The sequence below is a fragment of the Cololabis saira genome, chromosome 14 (genome assembly GCF_033807715.1).
Source record: "Cololabis saira isolate AMF1-May2022 chromosome 14, fColSai1.1, whole genome shotgun sequence".
Classification (NCBI taxonomy): domain Eukaryota; kingdom Metazoa; phylum Chordata; class Actinopteri; order Beloniformes; family Belonidae; genus Cololabis; species Cololabis saira.
In genome coordinates this window covers 22,356,195-22,374,910 of record NC_084600.1, presented here as the reverse complement: position 1 = coordinate 22,374,910, position 18,716 = coordinate 22,356,195, and the positions used below count along the sequence as shown (strand labels likewise).

Sequence of the window (18,716 nt, the reverse complement as noted above, 5' to 3'; positions counted from 1 at the left end):
AAATTGTCCTATTGAGTCGCTGAGCTGCTACTTTGGGACAGTTTCTTTTTGAATATATGCAACGTTCACCCTAAAAATCCTGTAAAAGTATTTGTTTGAAAATTCAGTTACTAAAACAACTCAATGTACAAACAGAAAATATACTTTTTGCATGTTGTTTATTGCCACAGTTGCAGAAAACAACAATTATAAAAACCACTGCTGAAGTGTACATATCCACTTTTGTCAATTGACCAACGTTCAAAGAGAAATCTCACTTTTAAATCAACTTACTGGGATAATAAGAGATAGTCACTAGTTAGAGTAGGTAGACTGCACATTAAAAAACATATTTAATAACTGATCATCTTTAAAGACAAATTCCCACAAAGAACAGAAAGTCCTCTTTGTTTCCCCCTGAGATGAATGAGCTTATTAGATGAGACTGTATCTCTGAGAGATGATTTAATATGTAGATACAGTCAAACTGCAGTGCTGCCAACAGTCTTGACTTATATCTTAGCTGAGTTTATCAGATGTTACAGAAGCAGGATTTAGCCGTCCAGAGCAGCGGCTTAAACATGACTGCTGGGGATTCTGTATGAGCTGGGTTTCTGCTCATTTTTAAGGCTTGTTTTGTTGACAGCAGACAAAAACATATGCAGATTTGAGCAGATTCTTTGTGAATTCAGTAGCATAAAGAAATCCAGTAGTGGAGAGGACAGTTGAGAAGATTTCTAGACTTCTCATCCCACCATCCAGGAGACAAAGGCTGCCAGGGACGTACCAAAAACATTATTAAAGTAAAATTACAGGATTAAAGCAATTGTAGGACTATTACTAAATGGATAAGGAAACTGCTGTCAATAAATGCAAAAGGAGGAGAGTGCTGCTATAAAATTAGACCAACGCATATACTGAGCAGAAGACACCAACTCTTTCTTTTATGACAATAAATTTACATTTTAAGCCTCTGACAAGAATCAAAAATGTAATTTCATTTATAAAACGGTGTGGACAGGATCCTGGCAGAAAAATCAAGGTCATTTTAACTTTGTATGTGTACAAAAGGTGTTGAAAAATTGACTGTTTAAACATGCTATCTCTTATAATCCTACAATACAATCCTTGCCATCTAATAATAGACCAAAGGTTGGTGTACCCTAGAAACATCCCTCGAGGCACTCCACTCATCCATCACCATGGACTGTTGTTCCTGCTGGACCCGGACAGGAAGTACAGCAGCTTCAGGAGTAGAAAAGCTGTTTCTGTAACAGCTTTATTCCCTAAACCATCAGCCTTCTGAACTCCAATAACACAAAAATAACACACGGTCACTCACAGGGAACCTCTCTTGTCTGGGCTGTGCTGTATATCAGACCACATTATATTAACCTACAGTATCTTTTGTAAATACTAAGAGAAAACGTGCAATGAAATTTCCCTTTCATGTGCTACAATTGTGTGTATTTAAATGACAATAAATTCTGTTCATGTCTAAAGAATATTAAGGCAAAAAGGGTTGTAGAGAAGCACATTCTTAAAAGGTCTTACTTTAACTAGGATGTAACTAAAACACTGTACCATCTCAACTTTTCACATCTGACTCTGGAAATGTATTGTATCCAACAAGTCTTATAAGCCGTCAAGTTGTTACTAGCAGAATTTGAGGATGTTTCTTGTTTAAAAAATATATATTTATAATTGAGGCAGAACTGCACTTTCAGTGCTTATATAGAAATATGTACAACATGGTGAGAAACAAGACATTTTCAAGTTTCTCAGCCTTTGATCTTTATCACAATCTCATTTAAAGGAGATATTTCACATAGAAAATAATTTTTTTCTCTTCATAATAAGTCAGTTGGGTGTCTGAAATGACTAACAAATCTAAAACTAGAGTATAAAGCAACCTTGTAGCTTAATTTGGGGCTGAAAATATGTTGTTTAGTTTGATTCTCCACCAAACCTTCACTTCCAGCTGCGTTTGCTGAACTTTGGAAGTGGGCTCCACAAAGCTGTATGACGGACCTGAAAAGACACGCAGGGTGCGTGAAGGCTGGAGTTCAGGGGCTGACTCCACCCCCGAAAACGAACAGAACTGTAAAAACATTCCTGTAAAGGGAGCTTTCACACTGTATCTCTGTGGTATTTTGACCAAACATGACAGTCGTTTTAATTAAGTAATTATGTTTTCATTTTCTCAACAAGGGTTTTAGTCATCATCCCTCGGCGCAGCCGGACAACTACTTCTGAAACAATCAAGACAGTCATTCATAGAAACTCTCCATGAACACACCACATGCGGTAAACCTCCAGCACTCATGGTGAATGACAGATTTAGTTCTTGAAGTTAAATCCCAGAAGAGTAAGTACACATAGAGATATCCAGAGAGCACCGTGTGCCACTAATGAGACCACAGCACGGCCAGCGATTGTATGTTTTACACCGACTGTTGTCGTTGTCCTTGCGGTTAAATAAGACGTTTCACTTCAGTGACAACAAATGTGGGGACGTCCCGGCCAGCAAAGGCACCACACAAGAGCAGAGCAACGTTCAGTGTCGTCTGGTTTACTTCAGCCAAGCGAGCCTGTAGCCAAAGCTCGAAAGCTTTTTCAAGCTTTTAGCTTCATCGACACGAAAAAGCTCTGTGAATAACAGTGAACATGAAAAGAGAGCTAAACATGATCCCATTACAGAGCTGCTGCTGTTGCTGAAATGATTTCAGTCATCCAAAAAAAAACATACAAAAAAACGGACACACACACATACACACACAGTATAACTACTTTGAAAACAGGAGGACAGTAAGCAGCTTAACTGATGCTTATGATGACATGTTACAGTAAAACCACCACCGCAAATGTGATTGCATTTGAGTAGCAAACGTACAAGGCCCAGTGATCCACAGGGCGCATCAGAAATAGGCTGATTTCCCACAGGAAACCTCTTCCAAAAAATGAATAAAATAAGATGAAAAATTAACAAGATGACTTGGACTCGGGACTTCACTGGAGAAACTTCATTTGTGGGAAACAGTTAAAAAACAAAAAGGCCTACAAAAGACTACAATTTAGTCTGAGTTGTATTCTTTCAGTTCACACCCACCAACATTGGAACATAAAACAACTTCAAAGAAAATATACTTGATCATGTCATGTTCCCACAAAGATGGAAGTGATTCTATTGAACCAGAAATGGGAAGAATGCACCAACACTGATTCAGTTATTTTCTTGTTAAGTTTCGACTGAATAATAAGTAAGATTCAAAACAGGTTTGCTCTACAAACAGTGGCAACAATCATGAAGTGGATGATGATATACGGTTTTGCTTGGTTTGTGTTTTCCAGCATTCTTATAGCCTATCATGGCCTCGGTTTTGTTGTATCAAAGTCAGCCTACAATCACCTTAAGAATATATCAAGGTTAAAGATCTGATGTCTCAGCAGAACTTGGAAAAACTGGTCCATGCATTCATCTTTAGTGGGCTTGATTATTGTAACAGCATCTTTACAAGTCTACCTAAAGTCAGTTAGACAACTGCAGCTCATCCAGAACTCTGCTGCTTGAGTCCTCACTAAGACCAAAAAAATGGAACACATCAGTCCAGCTCTGAGGTCTTTACACTGGCTGCCTGTCCTTCAGAGGATAGACTTTAAAGTTCTGATTCTGGTATAATGAGAACACAGGAAAACCAAAGCCCAACAGAAAACCCCAGAACATCGAGCAACGGTGTCCTGCAATACTGACCTGGAGATGTCAAGACGCACTGACACTTAAAGACGTTAATAACATGGCCAGTAGAGCAGGAGATCTCTGCAAGTATCTACTTTATAAGGAAAATAAGATTGTTACCAATTTCAGCATTGATAACTGTCATAGGGAACGAATTAAAAAAATATATAATGATGCAGGAAACAGAATATCTGTTCTTAAAAAGCATGTTTTTTTATAATGTTACAAGTGTGAAATAAAAGACTAAAATGGATTAGAATGATTTTTAGTGCTTGAAATTGTTGCTTTCACTTTCACTCACAATGAACCCTGTGTAAACATACTATCATGACAAACTCTTCATAACCACCCTCACCTTCCCCAGATATTTGTTTTGTACAAAAAAACATATCAACACTTTGGATAGTGTCCCATCTGCCCTGATTGTGTCTGCACCTGTGTCTCGTCATGTCTCGTTATCCCCTATGTATATCTGGTCTTGTCATTCCCTTGTTCCCTGTTGGACCGTACTGTTTTGTTCCCCATGTTTCCTGCCACGGTTTGCCTTCCCAAGTTTTTTGATCCTTGTTTAGTTTGTTTTTATCCTGCAATGCAGTGCTTTTAGTTTGGTCTTTTTGTTAATAAACCCTTTTTTTGCTGACTCCTTCCTCCCGCCTCCTGCTCTCCTGCGTTTGGGTCCACACCTTATACCCCCAGACGTGACAGAGTGCATTACCCCAGCATTAGCGCACATTTCCTTGTGATAAAGTTCATAAAGCTGTTTTTGCAACAACGAGAGACTTCCTCTACCACATAGATACGTATGGACTGTTGCTGTTCGATTCAATTCATTTCAATGTACTTTATTGTCCCACTTGGGGAAATTCGTCTTGGACTCGACAGCTGAGTCACAAATGCCTTGACAGCTACAGTGACAAAACAATACAATCACCGGGCGCACCATTTCAGCAACAATTAAAATGCACACATACACTAATTGAAACATGCTAAAAATCCCCATAATAAAACACAATATAAAAAATAAATGAATAAAATTAGTGCACGTCCTTTGTCCTCATGGAGCATTGTTCAGGAGTTTGATGGAGGTTGGCACAAATGACTTCTTAAAGTGATTCATTTTGCACTTGGGAACCCTGTATCGTCTCCCAGAGGGCAGGAGCTCATTTTCTGAGTAAAGGATGTGGAAGGCTGAGCTACCATCCTCTGGGCCTGCCTGACAACTGTTTGTTCATAGTTGAACTGCAAGGAATGATGGTCCCTTTTCCCCATCACCTTCATGGGCCAGTTTCACAAAATGCTCTATTTCAGAAAAGTAAGCTTTCTGTTTGTGCAGGAGACTAAAAATGGTGGTGCCGTAAGTAAACTTAAAAAAAAAGGGTCCCGGGGTACCCCGTTTGTGCATTAATTTGTGTAAAGTGTAGGAAGGACGGGAGAACTGGCACAATCCTGCGGGGCACCTGTGCTAATTGATAAATCTATGGGAGGCTGTTTATTACCTGCTGACTTCTATTGGTTAAAAATGAATAATACCATTTAATTAAAAAAGGGTTTACTTCAGCTTTGAGATGAGGAGATGGGGTTGAAGTATATTAAAAGCTGAACTAAAATCAATAAATAAAATCCGTGCATATGCTTAAGGGGCCTACCTTGTCTGCACATATATTAATGGTTAATACCATGCTGGTAAGAACCTAAGGCTTATATATATGTGCATTTTAATATAAAATACATATGATATATATTTTTTTTGATATGTCACATATATTTATCTTATCTAGCAAGCATGCAGGTGAACAGGCCAGTGTGTATGTCTATATGTGTGTGTGTGTGTGTGTGTGTGTGTGTGTGTGTGTGTGTGTGTGTGTGTGTGTGTGTGTGTGTGTGTGTGTCTGTGTGTATATGTCCGTGTGGCTATGTGTGTGTGTATGTGTGTCTGTGTGGCTATGTGTGTGTCTGTGTGTGTGTGTGTGTGTGTGTGTGTGTGTGTGTGTGTGTGTGTGTGTGTGTGTGTGTGTGTGTGTGTGTGTGTGTAATAGTCCTATCAATGCTCCACCTGAACTGTAACTATAGTGGAGGATGGGGGGGCGCAACCCCGCCACCCGAGAGACCAGAGGGTGACTAGGAAGAACCTGGAACACAGGCCACCCGCAACCCCACAGAGGGCGAGAAGAGGGAGACCATGGGAAGGGGCAGACAGAGAACCCACGGCGGCGGACCGGGACCCAGGCAAACCCCGACCACCCGGCCCGGGCCGGACATGCGGCCAGGAGGCCCACACCCCCAGGCCTTTTTGGCGTCTATCGTCGCCACGGTAACGCTTTTGACAAAAAGAGAAAAGTAATGCCCATCGTCACAGGATGGAGACGCACATTTTGATGTATAACACACCTGGGTGCACGTTACAGTTCGGGCCGCATCAACTGCCAAAGGAATGGCATAAATTGCGCCAAAATTACACGATTAATTCAAAATGGCCGTCTTCCTGTTCGATTTCGGCCATGACTCCAAGAGACTTTTCTTTAAGTTGCGACATGACACAGGTGTGTACCGATTTTCATGCATGTACGTCAAACCGTATTGTGGGGCTTGAGGCATGAAGTTTTATCTGTATGGACCAATCAGATGAAGGGGGGGGGGGGGGGGCGCGTTTTTTGGCGTCTATCGTCGCCACGGTAACGCTTTTGACTGAGAAAAGTAATGCGCATCGTCGCAGGATCTAGACGCACATTTTGATGTATAACACAACCTGGGTGCACGTTACAGTTCGGGCCGCATTAACGGCTGAAGAAATGGCATAAATTGTGCATAAATGACACAATTAATTAAAAATGGCAGACTTCCTGTTCGGTTTCGGCCATGGCGCCAAGAGACTTTTCTTTAAAGGGGACCTATTATGAAAAACACGTTTTTTCTTGTTTTAACATACCGTATATAAAGTGGTCTCCCATCACCCTCCCAGCAGAGGGGAGATGAAATCCCATGAATTTCTGCAAGGTCTGTGACCCCTGCCCGACAGAATCCCCCAGTGTCACGTGATTTTTTTTGAGCCGATTAGAATCTGCGCCTATGACTGTGACGTCACCCTAGGCGCAGAGGTTCGGCCTCCGCTGCTGAAACAACGCCCACAACCAGCTCTCTCCGCCGGCTGGAGCTCGGCCATTGTTCAGAAGCGGTGGCTGTTTGAACAGCGAGGGAGAGTAGAAATGAGATTTTGCATCGACATTTACCCTCATAAAAGGATCAGTTCCCACAGCACGGACCCGGCAACTGCACACGAGTCAGCGGTAAGTTCCTTTTTTTTATGTTATTTATATTTGTATGATCTTTGCATGGGCTAAGTATTTAGCTTAGCTCCGGAGCACCGGCGCTGATACGGAGCTGCCGGAGCTGCTCACGGACCGGCCCGGCTCCAGTGTTCCCTAACGGAGCCACTCACTCGTTAGGTAAATTAGTAATACATTTTTTCTGTCTGGTTTCAGATCTTCCAAGCACCTGAAGCTGTTCAACGACACCTTCAGAAAACGCACGGTCCTTCCTTGAGCCAGCAATAGTGCATGAATGTTATTTATATACAACTCATATTTTATTTTTTTAACTATAAAGTTGCCATTTGTGAAAATTCAGTGTTGTGATTTATTTACAGTTAACATGATTCATCTGTCTTGTAACGTAAGAAATAATGAGAAATCTTCCTGTGTGAATACGAGGTGACTAAAGGCTGATTTATGGTTCTGCGTTTCACCAACGCAGAGCCTACGGCGTAGGGTACGTGTCGATTTAACGCAGAACCGTAAATCAGGCTTTAAGATCCGTTTACAGCGTGTAACTGAATGAGAGCGTCCGACTATTACGTCGAGCTGCGTGACATCGGACGCTCTCTGTCCACACTGAAACTGTTAAACTCGCGGCCAGTTAGGACAGTCTAATACAAAAAAAATAAAGCCATAGAATTGATTTTGTCGCAGAAGCTTCTCGCATGGGACACGTTTTGTGTACGACGCAGCCGGCTGCTCTGGCCGGAGCGAGGCTTATTCTCCTCCCCTCCTAAACGTCATTCAAGCAGCCAATCAGCGCAGAGCCTCACTATCATAGCCCCCCCGCCCTTAAAATGAAGCACAGAAAAAGGCTTTAGAAGCGGTAAAACTAGATACAGGGCCCACAGGCTGGATTTCTGATTTATGTAGAAAAAAAAAAAGCTTTAGATTGTTTTTAAGACATTCAAGGCCTGTTTAAAATATACATTAAATGCCATAATATGTCCCCTTTAAGTTGCGATATGATACAGGTGCGTACCGATTTTCATGCATGTACGTCAAACCGTATTGTGAGGCTTGAGGCACGAAGTTTTCTAGGGGGCGCTGTTGAGCCATTTGAGCCATGTTGAGCCCATTAATGCAAACCATTAAATATCACATTTTTCACCAGGCCTGGCAAAATTTGTGTGTTTGTCAGAAAATACTTTTATGGAATTTAAGCTAAACTAAAATATTTTAATTTACAAAAGACCAATTACTGAATGTAAAAAAGTTTATTTTTACATATTTACATTTTTTTTTCTTTTATGGCTTATTTAATTTTAATATTTGAATGACTAAACATAAACATTGATTCTTTTGTGTTTTCATCAATGACTGAGGACAGATGAGGAGAAGCTGGATCAACTTTTAGACAAAGTTTCATAACCCGTTTCATGCACAAAGTTAGATGAACAAGTGGAAAGAAACAGTGGAACTGACTTACGTTATTTCAACTCTGATCACACACAAAACTCAAATAAATGTTGATTCTAATTTCATATAATGATTCCCTCAAGTCCTGGTCGATTATCCTTTCATGTAATAACACAGCTGTTTCTCATAATTATTTTGGAACCCGGCTTCTCGCAGGAAATATGAATATATCCAGCTTGATTATTTTGTTGATTTTGTTTTACTATAGTCCCAGTTTATGCAGAAATACAGGAAACAAAAAAACTTTTTTCCATTCTGTACCAAGGTAAACTTGAGTTCATTCCTGCTCAGGTCAGATCTGTTTTCATAGATGATTTATTGATCTGTGGATTGAACAGAAGCAGGCAGGGTTTTGGTATTTTCATAGGTCACCACATCATCATCACCATCATCTTCATCATTGATCACCTGGAAAACACAGCATATAGGTTCAGATACCTGTCAGTCTTTCACTTGGTGAGATTTGGTGAGATTTCTTTGTCAGTTATTTACTTTCATCTCCAAAAGATTCCCAATATGTTCATTATTATAATTTAACTGAAAGTAAATGATGAAGATTTAAAACTCACAGTTTTGTTATGATCAATGTTGTTACCTGAAATTACAAAAAAAAGAGCCTTTTTTAGTTTTCAACATTTTCTTGATAAAAGTTTCATGTGTTCATGTTTTCAACGTTAGTTTTTGTCCAGATGTGGACTGACACGACGATGATGGAGAGAGCTGCCACACCCACGGGAACATAGACCCATCTCCACCAATGACCTTCCAAGACAATGAAGTATTGTACAGTCTTATGCACGCTATAATCTAAAATCATTTGCCCATTTAAACTTAAATTTAGAAGAAACTACAGGTTCCTGAAAATGTGGTTTCACTAGCATAATCTTGCCTCTGCGAGGGCTTAAAGTTACGTAAATTAAACCTCAGGTTCCTCACACGACATGTTAAGACCTACTGTTTTTAAATAAATAAATGAATAGATAAATAAGCCAATGGATGGAAGCTGTGTGTACCAAATAGTTTTAAAATTCATTTTAAAAACAGCAACATGAGTTCCGCCGCTACTGGAATAAAGATGTAATTAGCACCCAGATGTTTCTTAACAAATGTACCTGATGAATTGCTCAACAGCCAGTTGGAGCATCTTTTACAAACAGTTTCTTTTGTTCATTTTGTGTTTAACACAATGTCAAGTAGGAAAGACATCAGCAACAAACTTAAAGGAGAAACTGTAGTTGTCCAATCATTTTCCAAACAATCTGGACTCCATCAATCATTTCGATTGATGCTCTAAACTTCTATACGTGTAAATGTGATTCTCTGGTTCTGAAGAAAAACAAAATGAACCTGAAACACTCAAAAAAGTGTGAGAACACCAGAAATGACAATAAAGCCATTTAAATAAGAATACAACCAGATTGAATACCAACAAATTATTGAATAACTAATGATCAGTTTACTTATTGTGTTCATCATAAATGACAAACCTGTATCATCATTTCCAGCAGAGGTGAATGTTGTTGATGGTGGTGGAGGGATTGTTGTCATCTTTATGGCCTTTGAAGCTCCTGCGAGAACATTTAGTTTAGATCTGTTTGTTAAATGAAGTTTCTCAATCAAACCAAAATTATTTTAACGTTACACATTTTTTTGAATGAGAAAGTTCAAGCTGAACATAATATTATATTAGTACACTTACTGATGTTAACAGACAGTTGAACGGCAGAGTCTGTAACTTGTTGTCCTGATCTGAACTGTCTGCAGGTGTAAACACCTTCATCTTCAGCTGTGACTTTCTCTAAAACTAGGAAACAGTCCTCCTTAACTCTCAGTCTGTCTGATTTATCTCCAGCGTTTTCGTGAATCCTCCCATGTTCAAACAGTGGTACTCGTTTGTCTGAATCAGCATAGAGCCAGGTGGTACTTTTGCAGTTATCACCAAAGTCTTTAACATCTTTACAAGGTAGAGTGACATCATCTCCAACACTGATGATGATGGTGGATCTTTGAGTTTTTGCTGTTGAGAAAATAGAAAAACACAAACTTAGACTACATCACTGATGACATGTTCAAACATTGTACTTTATTTAGGTTAATATTTTAAATATATTGGATATATGTTTGAAGAATCCATTGAACACAAGTCTTCCTGTTATTATTATAAATCACATATCTTCTTCGTGTCTTTACATACTTCTAATGTAGTATTATGACTTGTACTTTTATTACCACTCAAACATTTGGCATGTCAATAATGATGCAGACTAGCATGTAAAAGTTGAAGATGCTTATACATGACTCAACATTTTGGTAACCATTGTTGATTCAAACCCTGTAAAGATGATGAAGAAAAAAAACAACAAACCTAGAAACAGTGTCATTGTACCACATGAGGCTTGTCGCAGAGTATTTTCATGATGCAGATTTCCAGACATGTACATGATTCAACCATTGAACAGCAGATGACATTTCAACATGGTTTCTTTGTTCATTATCTGATAAAAAATAAAAGAAACTGACATATAAACTGGTTTTGGTCGTTTAGAAAATAACTGATCTGTGGGACCTGACCGGATCAGAGCTCAAATGATAAAAATCAAGTTTTATCATTTAAAAAGGGTTTTCAGGTTTTCAAAATTACACGATTAATACAAAATGGCCGACTTCCTGTTCGGAATCGGCCATGGCGCCAAGAGACTTTTCTTTAAGTTGCGACATGATACAGGCGTGTAGCGATTTTCCTGCATGTACGTCAAACCGTATTGTGGGGCTTGAGGCACAAAGTTTTCTAGGGGGCGCTGTTGAGCCATTAGGCCACCCTCATTAATGCAAACCATTAAATATCAAAATTTTCCCCAGGCCTGGTTTGCGTGCAAAATTTGGTGACTTTTGGGGCACGTTTAGGGGGGAAAAAGGCCCTCCTTTCGTCGGAAGAAGGAAAATAAAAAACGAGGGGAAAAAAAACAATTCCTACAGATACAATAATAGGGCCTTCGCACAGGGGCGTCAATTGGGTATGGCAAGGTATGGCAGCCGCCACACCTTGGCTTCAAGGGAAAATGTAAATGTTTGTTTTTTAAATACATTTATGGAATTATGTCTATTGTGTCTATTTGTATTGATTATTCTATTACTTAATACATATAGAATAACTACAAATGCAAATCAGAACAACATGATTGATTTCACTAGTTATTATACACTGCAAAAACTGAAAATCTTAACAAGAATATTTGTCTCATTTCTAGTTAAAATGTCTAATTTTTAGTAAAAAAAAATCTCATATAATTTAAGACAAGACTCAAAAACAACCATTCTCACCTGTTTCAAGTAGATTTTCACTTAAAATAAGTGGAAAAATCTGCCAGTGGAACAAGATTTTTTTGCTTGTAATGAGAAGATAAATCTTGTCCCACTGGCAGATTTTTCTACTTATTTCAAGTGAAAATTTACTTGAAACAGGTGAAAATGGTCAAATAACAAGTTATTATTCTGGTAATGACTCTTGTTTTAAGTGTAATGAGATTTTTTGACTAAAAATTAGACATTTTAACTAGAAATAAGACAAATATTCCTGGTAAGATTTTGAGTTTTTGCAGTGAGCGAGACTGCATTTGAAAAAGTTCCAATTTTCTTGACCACACAGATAAGCTACATAGCAGACTTCTGTGATGAGTATTTGCTGGACGTGTTGATTGATACTCTAGTTCAGTTCTGTGACTCGTAACCCTGCCATACCTTAGCTTCGACTGAATTGACGCCACTGCCTTCGCACTGTCAGTGCTCGGGCCCTAATAATATTAATAACGCAGTACATAACACTTCCAGTAGATGGCGCTATGGTGAGATTTTACGTCCGAGTCGCCGCATAAATCCAAAAGAAGAAGTCCGCAGCGTCTGCCGTGACGTCCATCAACGTCAAAATGTCTCGCACGGCTTAAGAGCTAACAGTTTAGTTTTATGTTTTTTTTTCATTTACTTTTGGTTTCCTTTCTTTCCATGGCTTGGATTTAGTTCTAAATGGCGACCGAGAGCTTACCATGAAACTCCGGGTGCAGAATGACAGGTGAGCTGGAGCTTTAGCAGCAGTAAACATATGTTTGGTTTCAGAGCTAAGAGCTGTCTGGGATCTGGACACTCTTACATTCATTTACTACAAATACTTGACTGAACTGATACCTACAGAGATGGTCAAAGTTTGCTTGAGTGCTGGTTAATCTACTGTAAAATGTTTTCGTAAAAAAAAGAAGAAAAGAAACCGTGGGACGAGCCATGTCAACCTTTTCTGTCAGATAGTTAATACTTGAAATACAACACAATTCAACACAAGGTAATTCAAAGTGCTTTCCATCAACATTAAAAGCAGCAAGACACAATTAAACAGTAAATAACAAATAAAATAAGAAAATAGGTAAAATAGTAAAAAGCACAAGTTGTTAAAAAGTAAGGGCAGTAGAATACAGCAGGTAAGTATTTAATTTAAGAGTACGGTACACATCAGTAAACAGTAATGTTTTAGCCCTGATTTAAAGGATCTACAGTTGGAGCAGACCTCAGGTCTACAGGAAGTTTGTTCCACCGGTGAGGAGCAGAATAACTGAACGCTGCCTCACCTTGCTTGGTTCTGGTTCTTGGGAACCACAACAAACCAGATCCAGATGAACCTCAGGGGTCTGGGAGCTTCATAGGGAACTAACACATCAAGCATGTATTTTTTCAGGTCTTTGTAGACCAGCAGTAAGATTTTAAACTCTATCCTTTGACTCACTGGAAGCCAGTGTAGTGATTTCATGACTGGTGTAATATGGTCCAGTTTCCTGGTGTTTGTAAGGACTCTGGCTGCAGCGTTCTGGATCAGCTGCAGCTGCCTGATAGATTTATTGTTAAGGCCTGTAAAGATGCCATTGCAATAATCCAACCTGCTGAAAATGAATGCATGAATAAGCTTTTCCATGTCTTGTTTAGACAGAAACCTGTTAATTCTAGCAATGTTTTTCAGGTGGTAATAGGCAGATTTAGTGATAAACTTTAGATGGCTGTTGAAGTTCAGGTCTGAGTCAATAATTACACCAAGATTTCTGGCTTGAGCCAAGGTGAGCGCTGATCTTTTCCCTTTCATTTTTAGGGCCAAAAATTATCACCTCTGTCTTTTCTGCCTTTATCTGGAGAAAATTCTATCACATCCACTCAGTTTCAGTTTATTTTTATTTGTTAGAGAGGGACAACGTACATTAAGAAACATTTTATAAAATAAAATGTAAATGTACCCAATTGTAGCCAAAAGGCTAGTTTACATTGGCCGTCCCCCTGCCAGAAATAATAGGCTAGTACCTAGTAAAAAAGATTAAAACACAAGTACAAACACATCAGCAATAACATTAATAACAATATTCATCATTGATTTGATGAATATTACTCAATGAGAGTAAGGGACTGTAGTCACGTGAAATATAGAGTTGCGTGTGCTACACTTAATCCAGGTAAGAGTAAATCTACTGAATACCTATTTATAAAAAATACTCTTGCTTGTTTTATTTTTGTGTCATGTCCGAAGACCCATCCTTTACAGGATTATAAGACACCAAAAACAGAAAATCATCAATATACAATATCACACTCACTTAATTTGGGAGCTACACACTGTACACCAGAAAAACAAAATAAATAAACCAAATTAAAAAATAAATAAATAAAATAAAAATACTTAATATTTCTGTATTTAATATGTATTTGTATGTTTGATTGTCTGTATTGTAATGTCTACTGTTTTCATATTCCTCACGGTACCACATTGCATTGTAAATTTCATTTTTCCTTCATGAACTTTGGCCCCCTCCCAAAAGCTTTCAATAGCTTACTTTGGGGGACCCATTCATACATGCCAAAGGACCATTATAGATGTCTAATTGGTCTCAATTGTATACGTTTATCTAACAGCAGGTGTTTGTCTTGTGTGACAGAATTGATCCCAGAAGAGTACTGAAACCGAGGGAGTCTCCTGCTGTCATGCAGCCTTATTCCAGTGAGGGGAATGGTTTATCCCTGACCCTGCAACCAGAGCTTCTCACCAGGACACCGGTCACCCCCGCCGCGGCCGCCGGGCCTGACAGCAACGAGGTGCGGGTGACCATGACCGGCGGTCCTGGGGAGTCGAGTGGAGGCGCTTCCTCCAGGAGGTCCAGGGTCGGCTCCCACAGCCACTCGCATTCACATCCGCACGGACACGATCGGGCGCAGCGCGGCTCCAGTTCTGAGCCGGAGCTTGACCCCCCGGACCCGGATCTGGACTCTGGGGAACCCAGCACCTCCCTGTCTGAGCTTCGATGTCTGTTCCGCTGGCTCCAAAAGAGTCTTCCTTTCCTCATCATATTGTGTGCTAAACTGGTCATCCAGCATGCTCTAGGTGAGGATGAGTTGCCCTTGGAAACATTAAACCCGTAACCCTGACCGCGAAGCGGCCTGTAGTAATTTATTTCTCTGCCTTTGACAGGTTTAGCAGTTGGGGTTGGCCTCTTCACAACGTTTTTATATGTGAATAAAAACATTCAAACTCAAGCTTTTCTTCAGGTATGTTAAGAACCGAAAGCTCCTTGATTTGTGGTTGCAGTTATGAATACAACTTTTAAAACCTCTAACCTAATCCAAACCTTTTGACTTCTTCTTTCCTACAGGATCGCCACTCAAAGCTGCAGTGCATTTGGCTGTTTGTGTTCCTCGTCTTTTCCACCCTCCTGCTTTACTACACCTTTCTCACTGAGACACTTTATCATTGGTAAGACCTGCTCACTTATCCTACCTTAATCTGGTGGTTCTGAGTGGGCTGCCAGAAAACACACTGATGTTAACGTCTGAGCCTTCAGAGGTGCGAAACAACCACAAAACCAAAAATACAACCCCTGATGATGGATCAGTGTGCTTTCCTGTTTTTTAAAACTCACTCAGCAGTGTTTTTGACCGATAGAGGCCTAAAAGGATGGAGGAGGAGAAAGATCATGATATTTATATTCTCTTTTGAGCCCTGAAAGCCCATGTGGGCGGCCGTGGCAGCCAGTTGTAGGACAACCAACTACACCAAAGCTTGTAGAAGGGTGTACCCATCCAGAGATCTGATGGGGTCAATTTCTAAATTAAAACCTGGCAATATGACTGTTTAACACTTATCACAAGAGCAACAGAGGTGCAGTCTTGAGTAATGTCACTCTCTTGATAAGTTTACACTTACTGTTTTGGGTGGGCACGCTCCTCTGTCTTTAGTCAGTGTGTTTGTAGATAAAGTGTTGCAGGCAGTTATGATAAGTGAGCTTGTGTTGTATTTTGAGAGTGTGATGCTATGTTGGGGTTTATTTATTTATTAATGGGGGTGTTTTCCATCAACTTTTGTTTATTCTTTTGTAAAATATTGTTTTATGTATTCAGTTTGTGGAGTATTTTGGTTACAATCATTGGATTATTTAAATACTACCGGACTTCAGCGTTGGAATAATTCCTTACGGAAAGTAACCAGAAAAACTGTGAATGCACTGAGATGTGGTTTAGTTAACCTGAGTATGAACTTCCTTCCAGCCTCATCTTTCTCAGTCCCTCCATCGACCCCCTGGGTTTCTGGGAGATCCTTTGGGCAGTTGGCACCACCAACTTCATAATAAAGTTCCTCTTTATGGGAATTAAGTGCCTTATCCTGCTGCTGCCCTCGTCGTTGGTGAGCTACAGAACCCAGGTACGACGGCCCGTCTGATATGTCTTTCTTCGGGTCTGCTGCCGCGTACCGGCAGTGTTTTAGGGTGGTCTGTGTGTGCAGGGGCGGTGGCTGATGCTGACTGAAGAGCTGGGTCAAGTCCACCAGGCTACAGCGCCTGTTCCACTCTGGTTTCGCTACCTGGTCACCTACCAGGAGGCTGACGGCAACCTCGGGCTCACGCTGGGGGTCCTGCTGGCTCTGGTCTACCTCATTCTGAAGGTGAGATCCCAGAAACAAGTTCCTTTTATAGATTTGTAACTGGAACAATGTTTAAAACCTCTTTCTAGTTTGACAGCTACCCTGAAAAGTGTCTTTCGCTCAATTTCAGCTGTTAGGATTGTACAGCCAGTGGACGTCTTTACTGAAAACTGTGCGGGTGTTCCTAGCCGGCGAGGTTAGTAAACACTTTCTTACCTAAACAGTAACTTACATTTGGGAGGCAGCTGTATTAAAGTGTTCTGTTGTTGTTTTTCCAGCATACAGGCATGGCAGCAACAAGAGGTCAGTGTAGCGAGGCAGGAGATGTCTGTCCCATCTGCCAGGGGGAGTACAAGGAGCCCCGGACTCTGCTCTGCCAGGTAACAGCACAGCATCATGATACACTATACACATGCTCCACACCAAGCAAACAGGAAGAAGCTCAGGTTTAGTCCTATAAAGACGTTTAAAACAAATCATAGTTCCAAATGACGTCATTCTGTTCTCAAAGTCCCGTTTTGGGAGTTCTCAGAGCTTGCTCTCAATATACAGTATTATCTTGTGTGGTGGCACAGAATTGTTGTGTGATTGGTCTGAAATGTAAAGTGGACGTGGTTACTGTGGAGAAGCAGAAACGTCTTCTTGCCAGGAGAACCTAGCTGCACATTGTGTCTGGGACAGCTTCACTGACCAAATCTTCCTCCTCTTCCTTCTTCATCAACTCTTAAACTATCATCTCAGTCATTGTCACCACACAGTTGCTGTTTTGTTGTTCCTGTTGCGGTACGTGTGCAGGGTGGCTAATTTGATTATTATAAGCGACTTTGATTCGTTTTTTGTGAAGTTAATTTGAAATATCAGGAGTCATGGCTTGTTACTCAGAGCTGTGGCTTGTTTCAAGCATGAAATTATTTGCAGCTTCTCATTTTCCTTGTGTAGAATCTTTTTCGTGCGGTATCAACCCGACGTGCTCGACATGTCACTAAACTTCGGGGGGGGGAGTATGAAACTCTACTTATTCACACTGATCCCTACTCTTTTCATGATATATAACCACATGATTTCTCCACACTAGTGTTGTCATCATTAATACGACTGCCATCCCGTGCATGAGCTTCACACGTAGGTGCTGCAGTGGGGGGCCTGAGCGGCCTCCGCACTTGAGTTTCCCATCAAGTATGAAATGTGGCCAGAACCAACTTTGTTATTGTTCTTGCCACCTCAAGTGAACACATCACAACAAGATGTGCACCAGAAAACCTGCACATGTGGCCAACAGCTGTTTTCAGTGTCGATGGAAGATCTGATTTTTTTATTTTTTTTTTAACTTCTCTGCTGTGCAGCACATTTTCTGCGACGAGTGCATCGCTCTGTGGTTCAACCGGGAGAAGAGCTGCCCCCTCTGCCGCACAGTCATCACAGAGAAGGTCTACAAATGGAGGGACGGCGCCACGTCTCCACACCTGCAGATTTACTGATCAGGAATCACCCGGATGTGGGACATTTGTATTAGCTTTTATTAAACGTGACTCTCCAAACCCCACTGACGAGTAATGTCGTACACACTGTTTAGGTATTCAGCCGAGGGCGGGGCTCGCTGCGGGCCAAAGTCTGGGGACGACCCAGGGCCTGCAGTTTCTGACTTAGTTCCTTCTATATCCCTACTTCAAAACAACTGTTCCCTCTCCTTTTTGAAGTTGTGTAGTTTTTATTTACCTTTTTTTATGGTCAGATAAACTTACCTGATGGGTCAGAAGACTGTTGTGCTGCCACCTTCTTTTTGTAAATACGTGAGGAAAAGAAAAAAAGATTAAAAAGTATTTTAACAGACGTTTCTTTGCCATACACTTGAACAAAAGCATCACATGGACCCGACTTGTTCTAGTTATTCTGACTTTATAATGGGGAACTTTTTGGACGTGTCAGAATAAATATGTGGAGGTGAACGGCACCGTTCCTCTGCTCACAGGTCCTTGGTTCAGACCAACTGCTCTGCTTGAATGTAAACCTGCAGTTGGAAGGTTTTTATGAGGCCTGGTACATCATCGGGAACGTGAATCTGTTTTTGAGGTGGAATAAGAATTCTTATTAGCTCTTTTTTCCTGTGTATTTCTCTTTGCCTGATGAAAAGAATGCAACTTAAGTTCTAAGATTTATTCAAATTATTTTTCTATGAAGGGGTAACTTTTTCCTGTTTTTGTAAAAACCAAAGACCTGAATCTATTTTATGTATGAAAATCCTTTCACATTTATTCATACAATATCTGAATAAAGATCTACATTTTAATTGATGTATTTATTGGTGTGGTTACTTGTGTGCGGAGTCAGTGACTTG

General features: G+C 40.3%; 1 protein-coding gene across 1 annotated transcript; it reads left to right on the top strand.

Moving 5' to 3' along the window:
• The first annotated feature begins 12,341 nt into the window (after positions 1 to 12,341).
• Positions 12,342 to 18,644, top strand: rnft1 (ring finger protein, transmembrane 1). Its single transcript, XM_061740167.1, has 9 exons — positions 12,342 to 12,511; positions 14,406 to 14,848; positions 14,936 to 15,012; positions 15,117 to 15,217; positions 16,009 to 16,162; positions 16,244 to 16,402; positions 16,512 to 16,577; positions 16,660 to 16,761; positions 17,725 to 18,644. Exons 1-9 carry the CDS (start codon positions 12,486 to 12,488, stop codon positions 17,857 to 17,859), a joined length of 1,263 nt encoding a protein of 420 aa, XP_061596151.1. The 5' UTR covers positions 12,342 to 12,485; the 3' UTR covers positions 17,860 to 18,644.
• Positions 18,645 to 18,716: the final 72 nt, after the last annotated feature.